This window comes from Stegodyphus dumicola, chromosome 3 (assembly GCF_044657685.1).
Source record: "Stegodyphus dumicola isolate Sdum_Otavi_A_Nest chromosome 3, ASM4465768v1".
In the NCBI taxonomy this organism is placed as follows: Eukaryota; Metazoa; Arthropoda; class Arachnida; order Araneae; family Eresidae; genus Stegodyphus; species Stegodyphus dumicola.
In genome coordinates, this window is record NC_140770.1 from 264,933,094 (window position 1) to 264,957,576 (window position 24,483).

Consider the following 24,483-nt stretch of genomic DNA (forward strand, 5'->3'; position numbering starts at 1 on the left):
AATAAGAGAGCCTTAAAATTTCACGTCAAGGAACATGAGGCATATGTTAGAAAAAAGGAAACACAGAAGTCTTCTGTTGCTCAACATTGTTGGTCTGAAAATCACACTTTCAATTTTTCTGCTGCCAAAATTATTCAAAAAACATCTTCCATTGGGGAACTGGATTTTCTAGAGGCATTTCACATTCAAAAAAAAAAAAAAAAAAAAAAAAAAAAAAAAAAATTCTGTTCTAGTTAACGATTCTAATTCCAATCCATCTTTGCCTTCGGCCTTTAAAGAAATTATGTTTTAGTTCTGGTTTCACTAACAGATGGCGCCACTTGCTTATTCTTTCCCAGGCTTTCTTATCTTATCTAATCACTATTTCCTATCTTGTTCATTTGCAGTTTTGCAGCTGAGAATGGTGGTTCGGTAAAACCATTGAAACTAGTCCTGTGAAAAAAATTTTGAAAATATAATGCTGATTTTTGTTGTTTGACTTCTGAATTAGTATTTATTCGGCGTGTTATTGTGTCTTAATTATGAAGTAAATATTAAAAACTTATTTCCTCGAATAAATTCCAGAATAGATTAAGCATGATTTAATTGGCAATAATAAAAAAAGGCGTTATCTTTGTTATTGCGAAGCTTACTTTCTGTAGATTGGCAACAAATCTGCTATTCTGCTGTTTCAAATGTAAACAAGCAATGGCCGCCATGGCAAAAATAATTAGGATTAGTGGCACTTAAACAACTTTTAAATTGTTGATAATTCTAAAAATATTGCATACAGATTCACTAAAGGCATAAAATCCTTAACCGGAAGATATACGTATGTATGCACGGACGCCACGAAAAATTCTCTTTAGAATTCATTTTAAATTAGTTTCACAATTTTTTGGAAGGGAAAAGAGTCCTTTATTCTGTTCTTACATATAGATGTCATGCAAAAACGCCGTTAAATTGGATTCGATAGCAGTAAAAATGGATATTTGCGTTGAAATATAATGCCTGAAACCTTTCGCAATTACAATGCTTCCTTTTTACTTCGTACAAGGAGGTAAAAAGGAAAACAAAATTAAATAATTTGTTGTTATTATTAGATGTAGCTATTTATAACACTTTCCAGTTATGGGGAATGAATGGAAATATGTAATCTGTATGTTATTTCTCATTTAACTACTTAACATAATGAGTAATGTGTGTTAAAAATAATTCAGTTTAAAGCCAATAATATATTCTACTAATATTCTAAAAATATATCTAGCTCACTTTTCAAACAGCGTCTTTACTTTACTAATTGAAAGGAGTATGATGTGTACTATAAAAGGGATAACTGCTGTCTCTAGTAATTTTGAAAGTACTAAAAACTCATTTTTTTAATTTTTCATTATGTTTTTACTTTAAAGAGTACTTCCTTTAGATTAATGATGCTTTTAATTTAAAGAGTCAGTTTGATTTAAAAAAAAGTATTTACTTAATGTAAAGATGATTATAAATGCTAATTTTCACTTTTTGCAGTGCAACAGAAAGGTTAATAAGCAAGTCAAGACAAATTGTTGATGGCAAAAAAGATGATGGTTTTGCTGCACTTCACCTTGCTGCCTTGAATGGACATTTCCATGTTGCTGAGACATTACTTATGCAAGTGAGTTGTCATATAGTTAGCCATGTTGCTTATTTATTAAGATTTTTCTTTTTATGATATAAAAAAAAATATTATTTTTGTACCTTTATTTTTGCACGTTTTGGATCTGCTTACAAAGAACTGTATTTAAACAGCATTTATTATCTAAATTTGCATAATTCTATCTTTTAGCCTAATTTTTCATAAACTTGCATTCATTGAGATAATATTTAGATCATTAAAATAAACAAAAAAAGCAAAATATTTTAAATTATAATCTGGTATATACTAAATGACAATAAATCTCATGACCAGATGAAGGCAGTCATGGGGATTAATATAGTGTGAGATCATCTCAAACTGAATGCTGATAATGCAGTGCCATCCCTTAAAATTAATTAGACAGTAAATTAAAGCCTATGGGAGTTATTTTACTATTTAATTAATTCTTGTAATAGGACAGTATGAGCTTCTATAGGCTCCAAGGGAGAACTGGAATGCTGCAACAACTTGGAATATTGAAATACACAACACTATTGTTAACCATGAGTTACTTTTTGTTTGTTTGCCTCCTTATGCTAAATCATGTTACCTTGCTTAAACAAAAAAAGGGCTTCTTTTTACACTTATGTATATCATGTTCTCAAAATTTGTTCTTTGTTCTCGTTATATTTGTAAATTTCATAGGGTTTTGATGATTTAACTACAGAACCATCAAAACTAGTCCTGCAAAATATACAAATATAATGCTGATACTTGTTTGACTTCTCCGGTGATCATTGTTTGGAATGCTATTTTAACCTAAATTATGTGAGTGTTGTTGTTTGTAATAAAGCAAATAAAAATATACTCTTGCATAGCAGTGCCAATATGTCATTATCTGTATGACAACTGCATTCTTCAAGTTTAAAACTAATATTCATAAGATTCTGACCATCTTTGTTAAAGTGTGTTTTGTCAAATAGTGACCAATTTGCATACAAGTGCAGTACCATTTTTGAAGGTATCCAATGAAAGAACTGCAAAGTAAATTAGGGTCATTGTTTGGTCGCTGATTTGTGATTAGAATCTGATTGTGCAAGAATATGGAATGTTTAATTATTAAATGCTTTTTAATTAAAAAAATATTATCTCCAGTAAGCAAAGATTAAAAGAAATGATATTTGTGAGTGTGAAAATAATACGATGAGCAATCTTTATTAGAAAAATAAGATTTATACATTGAATGTAAAATTTATGCATTAATTTTATACTGTTTCTTTTTTAACATAATTTGTGTATAAAACTAGATATTTAAGATTTTAAATGCTGTGTTAATAATAAAATGCATAAATAAAAAAAAAAAAAAAAAAAAAAAAAAAACTTTTTCTCCGATTTTTAGGGGCATTGTGAAATAGATGTACGAAACAACCGTAAACAGACTCCATTACTTTTAGCCATTAGTCTGTGCCATTGTTCATTGGTAGAACTTTTAGTGTCCTTAGGAGCTGATGTCAATGTAGAAGATGAAGATGGAGACACTGGATTACATCTTGCTGTCTCAAGGCAAAACAATAGAGAGGACGGCTATCTTGCTGATGCACCAACTATATCTAATGTAAGGTTTAAATTGATCTTTCATGTTACATGTTTTTTTCACATATTTAGGCTTTTGATTATTTAAAGCTTTCTTTGGTACTCTTCTGTTATTGGGACCAGATTCAGAAATGTATGTATATATGCATGTGTGTATGTAACACATCGTTCAGTATGTCCCAGGACTAACCGATAGATGGTGTAGTAATATTAACTTGACTTCGTTGTTAGAAAGAACTAACCTTCAAATTACACGTGTCTGATTTTCATGGCATTTGGACCGGAAATAGCAAAGCTACTGTGGTGAAAATGACACTACTTGTGCATCTGTGGACAAAATGGAGAAAAACGAATTTCAATTGTTGATGAAACATTGCTATTTAATGGGAAAAAATACCGTACAAGCTCAGCAATGGCTTGAAAAACGTTATCCATCGAAACTCCGTTGTAAACAACCATTTGCCGTTGGTATGCTGATTTCAAGCGTGGTCGCACGGATACAAATATTGCAGCACGCTCGGGTAGGCCAAATGAAGCAGTCACTCCGGAAAATGTGCAACAAGTGTTGAAAATAGTCATGAATGATCGCAAGGTGAAAGTTCGTGAGATTGCTAAGATGGTAAACATATCAACTGGAAGTGTTTGCAATGGAACAAAAGCAACAAGTCGACAATTCACAGAGCTGTTTGCCACTGTTTACTCACAATAAACAGGATTTCTTGCATCGGTATGTAACAGTTGACAAAACGTGGATCCATTATTTCACTCCGGAGTAGCAGTCAGCCGTCCGAAGCATCCAAAAACGCAACAGTATGCTGGCAAAGTCATGGCATCAGTGTTTTGGGATGCGCAAGGTATAATTTACATCGACTTCCTTGAAAAGGGAAAATCTATCAATAACGCCTATTACAGTGAGTTATTGGTGCATCTGAAGGACGAAATCGTAAAAAAAAAAAAAAGAAAAAAAAAAAAAAGACTGCACGTGTAGAAGAAAAAAATCATTTTCCATCAAGACAATGCCCCATGCCACAAGTTGATGCAAACACTGGTTACATTGAACAAGTTGGGCTTCACTCTGCTTTCCCACCCACTATACTCCCCAGATCTAGCCTCCAGCGACTACAGGCTGTTTGCTGATCTGAAAAAGATGCTGCAGGGAAAAAGATTTGGCTTGAATGAGGAAGTCATTGCTGCCACTGAAGCTTATTTTGTGGACAAGGACAAATCGTTTTACAAGCATGGTATCGAAAAGTTAGAAAAGCGTTGGGATGATTGCATTATTCTTGATGGTAATTATGTTGATGAGTAAACATGCATTTGTTGTTTTCTTATTTAGTCCCAAGACTTACTGGATGATGTGTTATGTATGTGTATATAAGTGCGTGTACACACATGCATGCATAACTCATTCATCCATACATACATACAGTTTCTGAATCCAGCTCCAATAACAAAATAATACCCTTTCTTTTTAACATTTTAAATTTTAATATCATATAAATATAAGGAACCAATTTCAGTTTATTTATGAGCATATGAGAATAATTAATTTAGTCTTATTAAGTGACATCAATTTATGCAAAATTTGATTTTAGAAGAGTAAATAAACAAAAATATAAATAGAACACTTTTTGTAGCCACAGATCAATTATTCAAATGCATTGTGCATTTGAGAAAAGCTAAATATGCATTTATTGATTAGAAATTAATTTATAGCAAAATACTCTTCTCTATATTAACTTACATTCTATATTACTGAAAAGGAAGATGAAACTAAACCCAATTTCAAAACATATATGATTTAAATGTGCTCTTGATTCTCTTTAGAAGCTCTTTTCTACATTTAATTTTCAGAAGCAGTTCTGAACACTCTTTGCTGTTCAACATGAATGTTCTTCAGAGAATCAAAGCAATGATTCTTCAATTTGAATTTCAACCTAGAAAATAAATAAATAAATAAAAATAACTGTGTGCTACACTTGACAATTTAGAAGAAAGCTCCTGCTAAGAATTATGCTTCCACTGAAAGCTAATGCATTTTCAGGGCATTGGATTTGTGAGTTACTGTAGGGAAAGAAGTTCTCATTTCTAACTGTCAAGATCTTCAGCAATGAATGCCCTTACTCAGCCACATCAGAACATGACACTGGTACCCCATTGGTTTCTTGATATACTATCTTATTCCTGGAAAAATTACCAGTATTAGATTTGTTGCATTCCTAGCTTTTCATTTGGATTTTCAAAATTTTTAGCCCTTAACTCTAAATCTTGTTGCTGAAATTTCAGGGTGTTAGTTGTAAATCAAAAGCTTGTTCTCTGCTGTTACTAGAGATGATACCCGAGGCCAAAGTTTGGAGGATTCTAGATAAATTTTAATTAAAAGATTGGATGGAACATTCAAATCATGGTGCATAGAAAGATGGGTTTATGGGGTTGCACTGGTAGCAATTGCAAGGAGCCCATGTTTCAGGATGCCCCGAAACATTAAATAGTTTTTAGAAATCTTCATGGTTATCTTTGGAACCTCATGTTACAATGCCAATAAACATACCTTGTATTTTCAGATGAAAGGCTTCCAAAAGTTCAAGTGAGATAGATCCTTCATTTCTTAAATCCTGCCACTAGGTTCATAAAAGCAGCAGGTTGCTGGTTTGAATGGGGTACCAGCCCAGTTCATTTATTTCTGCAAAATTTCATAATAAATAATGTAAATTATGTATTGTCATTGCAATAAGCATTATTAGTACACTTCGTAAGTAATGAAGAGAAAATCCAGGTCTCGTTAAAAAATAATATGACTGTACCCCCATATCTGCAGTTTTAGTTATCTGTGGCTCACAATAGAGGAAAAAAAGGCCTTTAAAATTTCAAAATTTATACTAAAGGATAAACAGCTCATTGACAAATGTGAAACAGAGCCACAGAAATGAACTAAGCATGATATTCCTCAGTAATCATGACTATATGTGCATGCATGTACTTTCCTGTAACTAAATGGGAGGAAGAATGAAAATGGTCATCTTCGGAACTTCACATACATTCTCAGGTTAGGGTTGCTTCTCAGAGCTATGCTTTTTTTCTTAATCGTCATTCCCTTATATCAGTAGGGTACCACTGCTATTAAGGGTGAAAACATGTGACCTCCTTCATATACACAGATTTTTCCATTAAATTTCTCTGGGTTTTGTCTTTATTAATAGTCTCCCTACTTTCATCAGTGACTTTCTATCACAACTCTCATACTCAGATAAGAGAAATGCCACCCGTGCTTCGAAACTTATGATGTGATATCTTATCCTTAATAAAGAAAGAAAAAAATTTGGATAGTAATTTTGCATTATTGTTTTAATAGTACAGTATATGAAGTTATATATTGAACAGTTTATTTTGTTATTATTTATTAATACAGTTAATGTCCTACTGTACATGGATTATATTTATTAATACAGGTAATGCACTTACTGTACATGGATATCCTGTTCTGCATACCATTCATTGTTTTCTGTGGTATGTTCTGAAATGAATTACTTGCAGATACCAGGGTACTTCTGTATCTGATATGTGATTTTTAAAGCTTAAGAACAATTCAAATGTTCAAAACAGTTTTTAAAACAGGTGTTCACAAGTAAAAAAAAATTTTTTTATTGCAGATTTTGGCTCATATTAGTGGTTTAAATATGGACAAAAATTATGGACTTGCAATGGCTTGTTACTTAGCCCAAGAGGGTGCAGATTTGCATCATAAAAACCGTAAAGGTAAAACACCATCTGAGCTTGTACATAGTTCAACTGCTCTAGATCTATTACAACATTATGCAGCATTAAAAATGATTAAGTAAGTATTTTGTATCCTTCCATATTCTGTTGTACATATATATATTCCTGTTATGCTGATTTTGTAATCAATTTTAAGTTATGAACTCATTCATTAGGAAGAGAATCCGTCAACAAATGGTATGTTAGTCAGAATATTACTTCTTATATGCTTTAAAACAAGAGTGAAAGTTTGTGTGCATGTGTGTACATATGTGTATGTTTGTGTCAGCTAATGTTTTATCTTTAAGACAGTGAGGTAATTTTATGTAAAATTTAATTTCAGGCAGTAAGATAGTAAACCTCTTGCATCTCTAATTCCGGTTCCATCTTTTCCACATTTTTCAGATAGGATGAGTTTCAGAAAAAGGATTATACAACCTTCATTCATGAAGCATTTATAAAATTCATTGCAAATATGACTTTGAGCACATATGATAAATTCTTCACTTATGTGATTTTTTAAAATCATATAAGTGAACATACCCTATAATTAGAAAAACATAAAAGAAAATCTATTGTGGCATTATATTGTCAGGCTAAATTTATTCAGATGCTTCGGTTTTCAAAGGCTGATTATATGATTACTGATTATATTAATTCAACCTTTAATTTGGATTTCTTAGATTTCAGAATTTTCTTCCACAACAACTTAATTAATGATATAGTTTCTGATTTGTTCTTGTCAGAGACATGCAAAAAACTTTTCTTGTTTCCACTTCTTATTTTTATGACCAAGCACTTCAACTTCCATACACAGCACTCTAACTTTTACTGCAAATATGAAAAATGCCATCATTTGATCAAGGTTGAACTGAGTTCCAATGAAACTGCAGTCAGCAATAAATAATAGAATTATTTATGCTACTATTCACATTGAATTTGTTAATTTGTCTGTTCTTAAAACTGTGTTATTTAACACAGGGTTCGTAGCGGTCCTTACATGTGCTTATAAATCCTTATATTTGAAAATAAAATATAAAGGCGCTTATAAGTGCTTACTTTTTATTTTTTTTTTTTACTTTATAAGCCCTTATTTTTTTTGTTTTTAGTGCTTTTTTTTAATGAACATGCATTTTCCCCCGCGTACCAAAGCCGAAACTAAATAAACAACTTTTCTTCCTTATGTGGAACGTCAGATGGGGAATCATACTCCTGGAAATAGCTTTTCCCCCTTTCTCTGCATTAACGTAACCTATGGTGCGCGCGAGAGTACAGACAGGTGCACGTCGTTCTGTTGGTCAAAGAATTGCGAAAACTGTAGAAAATTCCGGTACATTCGGTATTCCTTTCCTCCTACCCAAATACTACACACGTTTGAATTTCTATCAAGATTTTAATAATTTGCATTCTCGTTCCGCGTGGTCAGTTTATATTCGTGTTTATTATGATCATTATGCTTATATTATATGTATGAATATTTATAATAATATAGTTGTAGTAGCTGCTGAAGTGTAGATAAACTTCCAAAAATGGGTTTATTTTTACACAGATTAGCTTTCTAAGGAATAATATTCGGAATGGCTTAAATAAAAGGAAAGTAGTTGAATAGTCATAATAATTTTTTTTTTCTAATACATTATACAGTACGGAGGTTGGAAGGTTCTCCCCTTTCTCCGCAAAATCTCTAATTATTGAAGCAGCGGACTTTTTTTTTTTTTGTCACCGTCCAATCTGGATTGAATAGGACTAAAAGTTTTGCGGTCTACCCAACCGAAGCGAAGAATGATTCTATTCCGGAAATTTAACGCAGTCTGTTCAAAATTAGAATCAAAAACACCCCAGATTAGTAAGTCTGTCTCTTTCTTTTCCTTTATTTAGTTCTTTATTCTCCGAATACCGGCAGCTGTTGATTCCGATTGCGTAATCACGTATGGAAGAATTACGCCACACGTATTGCAATAAGTTTGCGGTATTTTGCAGAGATAATTAATTTTGATGTTCAGTCTGAGATTTATTTATGAACACTTAAAAGAGTTTTATTGTGCTTTCTAAGCAGAATATGGTACTTACGTATTATCGCAACCAGGTTGACGCTATTTGTAAGTTTGAGTAAAAAAGTATGAATAGAAAGAAAATGTACATTTATTAATTACAGATAATTTTTAATACAGTTTTTTATATTATTTTGTTTTAAAATATAAAATAGCAATTAAACCCTTCCGGTTTCGAATTTGAATAAGTTGCAGAATTATTTTTTCGGCGGAAATCTTTTGGTATTGCTTTTAGCACTGATTGAAAACCGTATTTGCCATAACCATGTACACGTCGACTTATCTTTACTTAAAAAAAATCTCAGAATTGCACAAAAATGGCATTGCGCACACTCTTGACTTTATCCATGTACACTCTATTTTCTCATAAATTACAGAAATTTGCACGAAAATGCAGGAAAATTTTGTGAATCTTCACATGCTCTTTTTACAAAACTACGTATAACACGTAGGGTTGTCGTAAGTAGGGTCACCAAATTTGGCAATTTATGCGAATTTTGGCCTGGTTGCGTTAATACGTAAGTACCCAGAATATTTCTCAGTTCCGTTGGTCTATTTTTATATGATGCACATATTGAAATGTCAAAATCATTTATTTAGCCGAGAAATCTAAAGAACGGCTACAATCTCCCCCCTCCTCTTTTTTCAGTTATGCTCGACTATACAGGATATTCGGCAATTTCCGAGTATGCGGGTTAGTTAAGCTTGTACTGTTAAAGGATGACTGCATGAAGCAATTTCCCGTCTCCTGATTTCAGAAATGTTCCTCTTTTTTACTTAAATTACTTTGCTTGGAATATATGTTAAGGGAAAACTGTTATGCAATGAAAATTTATAAAATGTTCAGAATTTTGATTTTGAATTATTTAAATGTTAATATAAGTGGGAAAATAAATTGTATTTATTATTAGGTGCCAAGCAAATACAATTAATATGGCTTATTATTATTTATTTTCTATATTTTGAACTGAAATTTCATCATTAAATCTTGTAATATAGTTTAGTTCTGCATAGTTTTTTCCCTCTCATTGTAAACTAATTCTGTGAATTGAACTGTCATTTAAAATTTAAAAAAAAAAGTTAATTGTTTTCCATGGTCGAGGTAATGCTCATTTTCTTAATAAATATTGCATTGCTCATATTTTAAATTGCAAGTCTAATTTTTCTTTTAAGGTTATGCAGTTGTGTATAATGTAATTAGACAGGTGCTTATTTTTTTTCCTAAAGTGTGCTTGAAAAGTGCTTATAGGTGCTTATATTTTAACTAAAATGTGGCTATGAACCTTGTAACAGTATAAATTTTATTTTTATTAAACTACTAGAAGTGTCAAAAGTATGGGGCAAAATGCCTGGAACCTTTGAACCATTAATCCATATATGCATGTGTAAGGATTGATCAAAATGTTCGTAAAATTTGATGGAATTTTTATACAATATTATATAATTTTGCAAGATTTAATAGAAAATTTGGTATTTGCCCTTTTTTTAATAAAGTAGCCAAATATGAATCATATTCCAAATACAAGTACGAGAAAAAAATTTCAAATATAAGTGGGAGCTATGATAAAGCATTTATGTTTGAAGCACAAGTTAATGTACATCATTTGTTAGGATTTATGTGAGGCATTTGCATTTTATTCTGCAAATAGGGAATTTCAAATTCATTTTTACTATATTTCAGTAAAATCCACAAGACTTTATATAGGTATACAACCATGGTATACAACCATGGATAAAATATAGGTATACAACCATGGATATAGGTATACAACCATGGATGAAAAATATCTGCACCACTTTGATCGTAAGAGTGACAGAGATGCCATGGAAACATATCTATTTTGATAGGAGCAAGGAGTTTATGTCAGCTTAAGATGTAGCCAATGTTTTCTGGGATGTTAAAAGATGTTGGTGATTGTTTAGCTTCACTTGAGGAAAACAGTCGTAGGTGAGTACTATGCATAACTAAAAGCAAAGCTGTTAGAAGAAATTAAAGGTAAACAGAGAGGAAAGCTAACAAAGGGAATTATTTGCCTTCATGACAATATGTTGTCACACACTTCTGCTGAGCTGACAACTGCTGTAACCTGAACAGGATTCCAGATGTTACCTGAATTTTATCTTCACCAAAGCTTGCTCCAAATAATTTTTTTCTTTCTAAAAATCTGAAGGAAGACTTTTCCAGAATGCATTTTACTTAAGATAGTAATGTTATAAATGCTTCTGGTTTTTAGAGAGATATAAAAACAATTTTCTTCCAATAATTGATGCAGGAGGAAATATTTGCCCATAAGAGGGGTTATATTGAACAGTAAATAATATTTGGCTTACTTAACATTGTTTATAATACTCTGCTATATGAATTTTTTATCACCTTTTGTGTGATGATTTGAAGAATGTCATGCATGTGCACTTTAGCTGAACGGCATGTGTTTTTCACCTCTTTCTCACATGACACTGAGTCAAGATTATAGAATGTAGAGGAGTATGTCATGATAATGGATGTTGTACACTGTATGCCAGTGAAATATTATGATACTAACAATATGTAAACTATATTTGTTTTGTTCGTTTTATAATAAAAGATTCAACCTAGTAATACATATGCTGTATGAAAATGCCTACACAAAGTTCACCTTACATTCATGTTAAATATATCTAGAATCCACTTCACAATGGATACACAACATTTCATAATACATATATATTGTTACAAATTTTGTATGTATATAAATAATTTTAGTCAAATTATATGTAAAATTGTAGTATCTTTTGTATAATGTGAATATGCCAGAAATATAAGATTACAGGGGCAAGTATATTTAAAACATTTAGGTAAATGGCTATTTCTTTAACAAATTTGGTGACATTTAACCTGATACCTGTGCAACTAACTAAAATTGCTCTCTAATTGTAACCATATCCAGTCCTTATGTGTAACTTTAATACTTTCCAGTAATTTTGAGAAATGGAAAGTACTAGAGATTTCTTGGCAGCTGGGGGAAAACCATATAAGCCTGGAGAGAGCATCAGTTCTGAGTTAGATCGAGCTTCGCTGGAACTGTAAAGTGTTTATTTTGTAAAAATAAATTTTATTAAGCTATCTTCGGTTCTGTGTGCATTCAGTCCATCATGAACCTAATGCAACAGTATGCTTGAAAGTGTTTGTTCCAATAGCGTGTATTCCCATGTGTGTTGAAATAAGGCTTTATTTTGTGAGGAATAGCCTCCGAGTGCAAGGTGGCTGATGAAATTAAAATTGAGAAAATATTTCTTTTTTATGGGTATTCTGTAAACTACTATGTTTCAGAGAGCAGTTCTCAAACATTAGGAGAATTAATTTTAGTGGACCTGTAGACTGAAAAAGCAAGAGCAGGAAACAATATTTTAAATGCGAGCAAGCCTAAATTTTGAAATATATCGTATATTTTGATGTGTTGTAGTTATGGTATTTGGGAATTTGAATTTAGCATTAGTGAAATAATTTTCTGTATTTTATTATTTAATTTAAAATTGTCAAATTACCCCCCCCCCCCCGGGTTTGATTTCTGGGTTGAGCAAAGTTGTCTCAGCCTTTCATTCCATGAGTGGGTTGATAAAAGGAGTACCAAGTTTGCTTGGGAACTAAATATCAGTGGTCCCGCAACAAGCTGACCACTTGCCCAGGCAAGATGCACAAGCACCCCGGAGCTCACAGTCTAGAAAGCAGATATCGGGGCACTGCCAGCCATGGCTCTGTAAGGCCTGTTTGTACTGCCGAGTTCGTCTTTTTCCATATATATTTATTTAAATATTCGTGAGATGTTGAGAGTGCCTGCAGTGTTTGTATTTTATTTCATGTATAGTATAGGATCTACCACATGAACTTATTCTATTTTAATATTACTGTTATATTATAATTTTCAGGTCAAAAGCACAGTGTTTGCCAGTATCAGGAGAAAGCAGCGAAACACCCCAATCTGAATCCAAGACCCCAGAATTAGAATGTGTGATATGTTCTGAGGCACCTGGTGTTGTGACATTTGACCCTTGTGGACATAAAGTTACATGTGAAGAATGTTGTCTTCGAATGAAGAAATGTATAATATGCCAAGAAATAATTTTGAAGAAAACTGCTTCTGGTCTGTTGACTTTTATTATTTTTTAAAAATTTTGAATGAGATTTATTTTGCATCGTGTTAAACATAAAGAAAAATATTTTTTTGCCCTAACCTTTGGGTAAACAAATCATGATATTTTAGATGGTTGAAATTCAACAATTAACACTTTAAATACTATGTAATAGAAACATGATTAATACATTATACAAGTTCTCAAATCAGATGGGGGAAATAAGTATGATGCAGTGATAACCATATGCATTACAATCACAAATGGGGAGGTTATGCAGTGGCATTGAAATGACTTTAAAGAAATGGATTATTCACAGAAATTTTGGTGCGTCTGAACTTTTTCATGGTGCCTTAAGTTAGAGCATACCCTACCCAACAGTTACAGCAACAGTTGATGCAGTTAGGCTGGTAAATTAAAAATTGAATGAAATATGTGCTTCCGATTCAGAAACAGTATATATAAAACATGCCAGGATATAATCAAGTGAACCAGCAACAAATGATACCTCAAAATGCAGTGGGAAAAAATTTTCTTCAGAAGACAAAAAGGAGGATGTTTCTAGTTATTTGCGAAATTTGTGTAAAATGGGGTAAAGTGTAAAGGTACATAGAACATTATCACTCTGATAAAGCAGTACTAAGCAGTACCATGATACTAAGCAGTAAGATAAAGCAGTACTGATAAGCAATACCACAACAAAAAGACAATATGTTGTCTTGCTTTAAGAATGTTTTAAAAACAAACAAATCTCATTGAACAACTTTTTAATGGGAATAAAGCGAAACGATTCTGAAGTAGAGGACATCAGTGTTAAGAGAAGATGGGGATCTAGAAAGAAAAAGAAAAAAGCTATGTGATGTTTTTACAGAATAGGATTTTCCTTTCGAATAACATTTCACCTTTGGCTTCTTCACTGTTTTTCAACTGCATTGTTAACTTTCCTGTGTAGCAGCATGTTAAAATTAATTCTAGTTTTCCTATTTATATATGTTTAGTGTAGTTTTAAGTATTGTGTGTGTGTTAGATTTAATAGGTTTTTATCAGTTTTGCTTTATGGACTTACATTTAAAGTATTTTTTCTAAGCAAAAATTTTGGATCTGGTAATGGATTAATTCATTTTGCATGAATTACTATGGGGAAAATTGTTTCGTTTATGAATATTGTTGCAGACTGTCTAATAATAATAATGTCATTTTATTATTTGTTACTTTTTAAGTAAAATTTTATGAATTTTTTTTATACATATATTTTCAACAATAACTTATTTTTACACATTTGTGTTTAGGTGGACGTGTTTTGTCCTCTAAATGTCGCCAAGCAAGTGTTGAGAGGTTGCGCTATTTAGAAAGCAAAATTCAAGAAATTGAAGAAGCACACAGTTGTTCCATTTGCATGGAAAGAAGACGAAATGTTGCATTCATGTGTGGACATGGAGCATGTGTTACTTGTGCTCACACACTGAAAACATGCCACATGTGTCGTAAACCTATAACCAAAAAAATCAACCTGTATTAGTTTTTGCATCAATTTCTAATCAGACTTCTGGTTGTGTAAAATAAGAGAATAAGCTTCATTTTAGAGCTGAGCTGATAGAAAATTATTTACTACATTCTATGACAGAATACTTCATAAAAACTGAATGATGTGGACTAAATGATAATGGAGTTATATCCTAATGTTCTGAAATTACCTCATCTTCTAAGTTATGTTAGTATTATGAACTTGCTTACAAAAAATTTACAGTTGGTTTCAATCTAATTCAACAAAGTTACATTTTAAGTATTTAAATTTTACTATATGAAATTTTATCTTAGGACAAATTTCTTAGAAATAATGTTTTATGTATTTAACAAAGTTCATATGTAAAAGTATGTGTAACAAAGACTTATATTCCATTGCCTCTGGCAGACACCAAAATTTTTCATATCATTGATTCAGCTAATGTAAACTTCATATCTATCTTGAGCTTGCCTAATGAGTCTTCAATTCTGTCTTTGAGTAAGATTATGTAAAGTAACACATATTAAATGTTTTTCAGCCAATTTCCATGTATATGTACATGCTGTTTCAGATAGTGAAAGTTTCATCTTCTTTCCTTCTGTAATATGAAAATAATGAATTTAACAATTAGTGCATTTTTCATGGTTCATACACTTTGAAAAATAGAACATAATTTTTAAGATCTTAAAAAGTATTTGAAATCCCATTATTTTCTTATCTTTTTTAACTTTTTAGTTTTATATTTGTTTAAAATTCAGTTTTTATTAAAGTTATTAAAAATATTTATTTAATATTATTCCATTAAATTTTTATTGATAGTTTAAGCCTTAACTCAAAAATGGATTTATGGGATTTTGCTGATTGCAGATGCAAGAAGTTACGTGTTCCAAGGAGCTCCCATATCATGCTCTGGATTCAGAGGAAAACACTGCAAAAATTTGAAACCTTTATACATTGTATCTTAAGCTGAGGGGCCCCCAACTATCAAGCCCAGCATCTAAACATATTAAAAAACATCAACTTAAAATAAAAATATTCTGACCTTGAGGAAGAGAGACCCATGGCTAAGTTCCTCAAAATCTCTCCAAACTAAGGTTGCTTTTTTGTGTAATAAGAACTTCGTAACTGTTTTGCTGGAAAGATTAAAAGTAGATCAGTTATATATATAAAAAAAAAGATTAAATGCATACAACTGCAGATATATTGTTATAAAAGTTTTAAAATGCTTTGAAAGGTAACAATTAAAAAAATAGCGAGAATTATATGTATAAAATTCTGTTTTCAGATTATTCCACAATTTGTTTTTTGCAGATTGTTTGAGTTTATTCTTGCATTAAGTGTATGAACCACGATTCTACAATTTTAGATCCACTTTCATTTATTATAAAATATTGAAGATGGGTACAACATTCTGAAATTTAAATATTTAGATTTTTTTAAAAATCTCTTTTGCAAATTGCTTGTAAATGCCATTTTATTCTTTCTACATATGTTCTCAGGTCTTGTATGATTTTGCTCCACATATTAATATTTTTGTAAAACTACATATTGTTAAGATTTTGTGATATGCTGTTGCTAATTTATCATCTTTATTTTTATATATTTAATATAATTTTGTAATTGGAATTATGCTTATCTTTTTTTTTTTAATATTCACATTCTGAGTATGTGATTTGCTAACATTTATTTATTGCTTTTATTTTGTTATTTTCATGGTATTTTTGCTATTTTCATAATTAATAATACAACTCCATTAAAATTTGAAACTGATCATTAAATCTCTAGCACTATGAAGAAACTATGGTTGTTCATCCTGCATAGCCCCTTTTTTTTTAAACCGTTTGAGAGACCGAAATTTTTAAATTCAGATTCATATGATATATAGAGGAATACAGAGGGAAAATATTTTCACAGAATGAAAGAGTAACTTAGTACATCAATTAATTGATAGATAATATTTCTCATATTTCTTGTCTTCTGTGAAACAATTCATGATGTAATATAGCTGTGAATATTTGTATAGTTTCTCCCTTTTATATGTCAGAAATTCAGTATTTTGCAGTCGTGTAAAAGTGCATGATTTGAGTTATTTTATTTTTATAGATTTATGAAGTTTTATTGAATGTAATTTTTTAAGCCATTCATTGTGCTACATCTAGCTGTATTATTTTAAGCATCTTTAATTTTTTGTCGTATCCTTTGAAATTAGTTAAATTTACATATTTCAATCATGTTTTATGTTGAAGATTTTCAAAACCAGGTAATCTTATGAAAAAAACTGGGTGAATTATTAATCCTTTATCATAATGAGATTTTATTGTTCTAAACAAAAAAGTGAATTTCATGTTATTAAAATTTTATGAATTTTTTATTTTTCATAACTATAAAAAGTCTTTTATGTAATTGTGTTTTATATAAGCTATTTTATTTGAAACATTAAAGAAATGCTATTAATTTTCAAAAATATTTGAACTTTATTTTAAAGTTTAATGCATGATAATTTGAAAATATCTTTAGATATCAAATTTTTGAGTTTACAGAATGAGAGATAAAATTTTCTCTGCCATAAAATGAAAGACTTTTATATTTAATCAGCTCTTCAGGCATTTTTGTAACGTGCCAATATGTTACTTCTTTTACAAAATGAAATTGTGAAACAGAACTACGCTGTCTTTTATTTCTAGATGCATGTTTGTGATGTATGTATCTTCTTTTATGTTTGTAACTGAAGATTTGAATGTTTTACCTCCATGTCAATATAAATGTATTTATTTAGTGTGCATTTCATCCTATCTTAATTTAAGTACTTCCTTGAATCTTTATGGCACTGTTTTCATAAGTTAAATTGTGTTAAAACAATACTTACTTTATTTATATAGATAATGTCCTGAGTAACACATCTTGTATGTTTCCAGTCTGAATGAGACTAATATCAATTGAATGGTGCTATTTATTCTCTTTTCTATTATTTGTTATATAAGCTTGTAAAATATTTTCATTTTTCATAAATGTATGAATGTGATGAACAAATTTATCTTGTAAAGAATTTGCTTAGATGAGGAAATCTGCACTAAGGAGGCAAAAATATGTATTATTCCTTAGCTTAAGCACTTTTTTCTCTAGCCATGAAAAGTGACTGTCTGTCTGCATCCTGATTATATATTCATTAAACCAATTATTCTTCCATACAAAATAATTGTAGCCTTTAATAGTCTTGTTTCTTTTGACTAGTTTATGATTTATGAAAATGGATTTCAGTATTTTTATATTTTATAAACTTATATTATTTTTAAATCAGAGACCATGCATTTTTAGTGACATTTAATATTTATGCTTTCATAAAAAATGGGAAGGTCAAAGTTTCAGAGTGAATATTTGAAATAGTATTATTCCATGTTTTTGTTCGCCACCATCATATGATGTATTGAAAATGTCTGTTAATTTTAAACAAATGACACTTTTTTCAGTTAGAATTAATATAAGTTTTTCAGTTGTTACTTTTTAAGCAATTTCACTGTTTAAAGAACAATAAAATGCATGCTTTTTATACAATTTCTTCTTTTCTTATGACTTTGAGATTATAGGCAGTATTTGAAATATGTCTAAATTTCGAAATTAAGCTTTCAAAATTTAGACATATTCCAAATACAGTCATTAGAAGATAACATTTAATTTTAAAACTTTAAGTGTTATCTTCTAATGAACTGTTTGTCAATATTTATATATTTTATGGCTTCACCAATTAGGTTCGGTAATGGTATAAGGCAAAAGCATAATAATGAAATTATGTGTAACATATAAAATTGTTTCTAAAATAATTATTTGTGAAATTTAATGTTATGTTATTTTATTAATAAAAGATTGAAGGATGTCTTGCTAATCATAATTTGTTACTATTTCAGTTTTTTAATTATGTGAATGTATTTGTGTGGAAGATGCTTTTCTATTTTAGAATTATGTTAATTTTACAAACCATTTTATCATTTCTGTTTCTTTTCTTGAAATGTAGTCCGTTTTAATTTTTTTTTTCAAATTATCATTAAATGTTTTAATCTTCTGTACATTTAAAAGAAACAAATTGAAGACATATTAATGTTGATGAAATGGTTGCATAATAAAATATTTCATATGTTAAAGTATTAGATAATCTGTAGTTCCTCCTCAAGAAGGATATTTTAAACACATCAGAGTTATCTTATAATATTTTTTTCAATTATTATTTAAATTGAAGGTTTATAGGTGATGTATGTTTGTGCAAAAGATGGAGCATTACAATGTCCCTAAACATTGAAGGAAGACATTTTTGTTACAAAAGATAATTTGTCATCAGTATTAATTTTTAAAAAATTTTCTACAATCATGTATATTAAAAATATTGTGAAATGGATTTATGTAAACATAATTATTTTGATGCTTGCATATTCAATAATAGAATCGTGAAAAGTAAAAACAAATCGTAATTATTGTTATGAACAGCTGTGCTCATAAAATGTACAGTTTCCATGATCTTTTTCTGTAATAATATGGTAAATGTTATGATTTTAAAAAAAAAATTACATGGATTTCAAAATTTTATTTATTTTGAGTTTTCAGGAATATTTGAAAGAATGAAAACCTTATTTTCATTCTTTAAGATGTTATTGGGAATTTCATAGACATTATGAGCAACTGTATCCAGTTTTCATTTTACACATGGAAATTATTGCATTAATATTGCTATCCCTGGAATATCTCTTGCATTGTCAAAAAATTTAGTGTTCAACTTTATCTGAATCAAATGGAAAGAGGAAAGAAAATACAGACGGAAAAAGTTTTGTCATAGCTATTTATTTTTCAATGTTTTACTGTGTTTAACTACTTATAATTCTTAACTCTCCACTTACAAACTTGCACAGTTATTAAATTTGATGTAATGTAAATAAATTTTTAATCCTACTGTTCGTAAATTTTTCATAAAAAATGGAAAATTTGTTGCAAGCCAGTGAAAAGTTTGGTTGCTCGTATAAAGTAAATATATGATAAATTTTCATCCTTGTATTTAGTACATAGTGTGCTATAATTTTCAATAAATCATGTAGTATGAGTTGAAAATTCATTATTTGAGCATGTTTTAAAATAATTCTTTGGTTTAAGGTTTTTATGTGACTTATTTCTGCACAATCTTCTCCCTTTATTGCATTTTGACGTGGGTGCATATCAAGTAACAGATCTGCTGTTCTAAAGTATGATTTGTGGTCATCTGTGGCAATATTCGAGTGTCAAAGATGTGATCTTTTGTTTCATATTTTAAACCTATGGAACATAATATAACAGGTTTAAAGGTTTAAAATTCTAAACCAGTTTATTGAATCAAGATGGCCAAAAAGCAAAACATAGATATGTTATTTTTTTTAGCCTCTAGCTAAAGGGCGGCACATTTTGGGATCTTTAGTCAATTTATGTAGGTGTAATTAAAAAAAAAAAAAATAAATAAAAACTGTGCTATCACTTAATTATCTTGTTCAAAATAAAAGATGAGAAGTCAGCTTGCTGTCACTGAGGATATTCAGAATTTTGCACTTGCATATGCATGATTTTCTCTGTATTTTATGCTTTTATTATTTAGTGAACATAATCATTGTATAATAAATATGCTCATACAGAATTTGAGCATGAGGATTTAAAAATATAAATCTCTCCAATAAAATTAAGAATGGCCTTTACAGTTTTAGTTCTGATCAGAATAGGTAATGTTTTTCATTAAAATATTTTAGAATAGGCATTTTTTTTCATTAATATATTTAAATGTTGAATACATTTATTTTGTGTGTGTGTGTGGTATTAATTTTTGTTATATTTACTAACACTTGTGTAAGAACTTATAGAATGTAAAACATTTTAATTAGTATAGTATTTAAAATTGGAAAACATTTAGATTTGCTTATGTTTAAAAATCCGTGGAAACTGATTAATTCAAACGTAACAAAATTAAATGTTTTTCCTTATTTTAAAATAATTTGCGAATTAAATTTTTCATTGAAATTTTTTTTTTGTATTGAAAATTTTCTTTATTACTATAGAATTAATGACATAATTTTGATTTTTACTGGTAGGAGTTAAAAGAATTACTAATTTCATCAAGCTAATTTACCACTGGTATTAATTCTTTTGCTATAAGATAAAGCTGACTTATCATCATATTTTCTGATAAAGATAAATTTCCTTTTGTTTATATAAACTGTATTCCTTTATTTTAAAATGGTATAACTGATATATTTTTAATTGCAAGTGAATAAAAATACAGGAGAATTTCCAGAGTTAATAAAAGTTTTGGAGCTGAATTTTCTATTATGTTTAAATATGCTGAGATATATGATAATCAATTTAATACAATAAATAACTGTTGAAATTATAAAAAATGTAATTCCGTGAAATTAATCTGAATCATAATTTATATTTTGTATTTTATTGTAATTTTTAATGTTTTAAAATACTTTTTCTTACCTTCTTCTTTCATTATGTAAACATTGCTTCCTGTCAGGCTAGGAAGCTCTAGTCCGACAGGAATCAAAGTAACCCATATTTTGTAATGTTCCTATAACTAGTCTATAATACTACCATAATATTTGATTTCAATTTCTTTTTTAATTAATGTATCATATGTTTCTAATTAAGGGAAGGTTGTACTGCAAAGATCTAGGTTTATGTCACCTTTCAAATATTAAGTGGGAAGAATCTAAAAAATGCAATCTTAAAGTTGCCCGCCTCCTTATTCTGTTTTTTACTTCTGTTAGTATTATTAAAATTATTTTGAAAGTTTACTACAAAGAACATTACTGAAAAGCAAAATTCACAGATGTATCAATTTAACTTCAATCATCAATTGTTAATTACATGTGTACGTCTATCGCATACTCATTCTGCACTATTTTAAAAAAAAGTGCATAATCATCTGCATTATTCTTCATAAAATCTGTTTTCTTGTAATATACATTTTGAGATACTCTAATCATTTGCTTTATTTAAATCGGAAAACATTTTAATCACAGCAGGTCAGGTATCAAATAAATTTTTCAATTGTATGGAGATAAAAATAAATACAATCAAAATTGTCTTTCGAAATATCTTTTTGTATATTTTTATGTTAGGTTTATGTAAGTTTTATCATTTATCAAAATGACTCATTTCTTTTTTTTTTTTTTTTAATTTTAATAAACTGTATATTCACATTTTTTTCTTGAAAAAATTAATTTATTTGTATTAACTTTTCACCCATATTTGTATGTGCCAAACTAAAATAATGTTGGGAAATATGCAGAAGAAATTTTCTGCTTCTTTTTACAAAACTGTTTTTGTTGAATGAGTGTTCACCAAGAATAGAATAGTTCTTTGTGGAAATTTTTATTTGTTGAAACACGTATAGGTTTTCCATGGTGCACTTTATTTTGATCCTTTACAATTTAAATAACCCTGGTATATGAAAGATATCTATATGCTGTTTATACAGCCATTTCTTCCTAGTTGACGATGTAATACTGAATTCCCTGTTTGGAGAGATCTAAGGCTATTCTTTGTTGCAGTCAGTGCATCGTAGCATAAATATCTTGTTTATAAGCCAGAAATTTCTTTACTAACCAAAATAAAATTCATCAATAACAACAATTCTCTGCATTGCATTGGAGGGAGAAAAATGTAATAATGATTGTAGCTGTAGTGAAAATGGTTTTAGTCTACTCTCACCAGCTGCTTGAAAATTCAAGATTTTAAAGGAAATTTTGCAAATAGGGGTATCATAACTGCCAACTGTCCCAGTTACCAGGAGTCTCCCAGTTTTTCAACACATCTCTTGATCTTTGGCTAGATAACAAAATTTCCCAGTTAATTATTTTTTCAGTTCATTTTTTAATAAGCACTGCATTTTTCAATGAAAATATATACACATTTAAAAATTATACACAGTTAAAATTTAAAAGGATAAAATTTATTTCTGTCTGTGTGTGATTATGGCAAAGCCTCGAGGGCTATCTGCTTAAGGGGAGAGATGCCTTCGTTGAGATCTTTCTAAGGGAAACTGACTCGTATACACATTACACATGGGGAAAACCACAAAAATGCCCATGCAGCCAGCCCGTCCGCAGGATTCGAACCTCGGACCGAACTACCAGTGTTCGGCGACTTTACCGCTTGGCTGCTGGTGGGCGATAAAATTTATTTCAAAAATAAAATTTTAAAAAATTTAGTTGTAATTATTTTGTGTATTGACCATAATTTTTAACATGATGTTAACATTTGCAGTGCTTTGTATGATAGGTTTTGTATCAGTGCAAATGGAATAGCTTCTTTAGCTAATAATGATGCAGTTTTGTCCTGCATACAACAGCAAGAAATTATGTTATTTTAACAGATATTCCTGTCATTTTAGAACCCAGTCAATGACAGCCTTTAAAAGAAATAAGTACTTTCAATCAACTACATTTTCTCGTTTGTCTCTGTCCCTTTCTATGAACTTTGGCAGTTCAGTTACTTATAAACTTAACTTTGTAATATATGAAACTAAAAGTCAAATATGCTTAAGAATTTATGTCTTAAGCATATTTGATAAATGTCTTTGAGAAAAATCGGCAGGAAATCTGAATAGGGACACTATACCAGAATAATCCTTGGTGCTTATTATTCAGGATATCAAAAGAGCACAGCATACATGGAGAAAGATTAGGAACTTTTGTATGTTATTTGTTATAACGGAGCAGTCATTATAGCAAGCTATCAACCATAAAATTAAATTCTCTAGTTAATATTTTATACTCCATGCAGATGAGAACAGAACTATTATGTAAGTACTTTGATGTAATATTTTGAGTGGAATGTTTAAGGGAAATCTAGGTAAAGCATTCCTAATAAGTTCTATTATATTGATTTAAAGAGGAAAAAAAATGATTTTTTTGTGTGTTATTAGTTTAAAAATTACTGTTAATATTTTACTCATATATATTCAGCATATTGTATAATAAAAATCATTATATTTTGTATCAAGATTATTTCAAGATAACTTCTATTATGGAATTATTTGATAATTAATTGTCATTTATATTCAGTAAACAGGAGGCAAAATTTTATAAGTGAAGAATGTAATCGTGTATGATTCATGTAAATATATAGTCATAGAAAGATAATTTCTGTTTCACTGTATATATATTTATTGAACAAGAGCTTGGAGGAGGGAAAATGGTGATGCTGGACTAAGAACATCAAATACACAGCTGGAAATTCTCCCGTATCAAAAGAATTATTTTAACTATTCTGTATATTAAGGTTTACTGTATATTGTCTTTGAATCACTTCTATTCATAGCAGTTGTTTCCCATTTAGCGTTACATATATTGTATTAATTTTCATTTTTAGTTGTGGCTGTCTTCTGCAGAGAGCATGAGTATATTAATTTTTTCTAAGAATTGATTATTTCATATGCTGTATGTTAAATTAAAAAGTTATGTGTGTTTGATAAATGTGTATTAACAGTGCTCAAATGTGAAATGTACAGGAACATCATTTCATCATATAAATAAATATTTTATAACTCGATATTGTTATTATTTGTGAAACTGACTGGTTATTAATATCTACAACAGAAGGGAAAATGGATGAATTGATGTAAATAATATATGTGCCATACTTATGATCATTCTTTACAAACATTAATGTATGTATCCCCAAAATAGTTCCCCCCTTTTTTTGTGTGTGTGAGTGTTGGTGTTGCAGGTAATTTTAGTATTTTTAATGAACTCCAATCTTATTTACATTCTCAATTATTTGAACAAAAGCTGAATGTTATAAGTTAAGAGCAAAACAGTCATAAAGAGCTTAATGTTACAAAATATATATGAAATGTATAGTGGGTGATC

At 29.7% G+C, this 24,483-nt stretch overlaps 1 protein-coding gene across 2 annotated transcripts in view; it reads left to right on the forward strand.

Moving 5' to 3' along the window:
* The window catches only part of mib2 (E3 ubiquitin-protein ligase mind bomb 2), a 119,609-nt gene extending 95,446 nt beyond the window's left edge, over positions 1-24,163 (forward strand). For both annotated transcript variants that reach the window (XM_035355174.2, XM_035355175.2), the window contains exons 14-18: positions 1,501-1,627; positions 2,988-3,203; positions 6,832-7,016; positions 12,895-13,109; positions 14,388-24,163. In XM_035355174.2, the coding sequence (XP_035211065.1) occupies positions 1,501-1,627; positions 2,988-3,203; positions 6,832-7,016; positions 12,895-13,109; positions 14,388-14,617 (973 nt within the window). In that variant the 3' untranslated portion in view covers positions 14,618-24,163. The remainder of the gene's footprint in view (positions 1-1,500; positions 1,628-2,987; positions 3,204-6,831; positions 7,017-12,894; positions 13,110-14,387) is intronic.
* Positions 24,164-24,483: the final 320 nt, after the last annotated feature.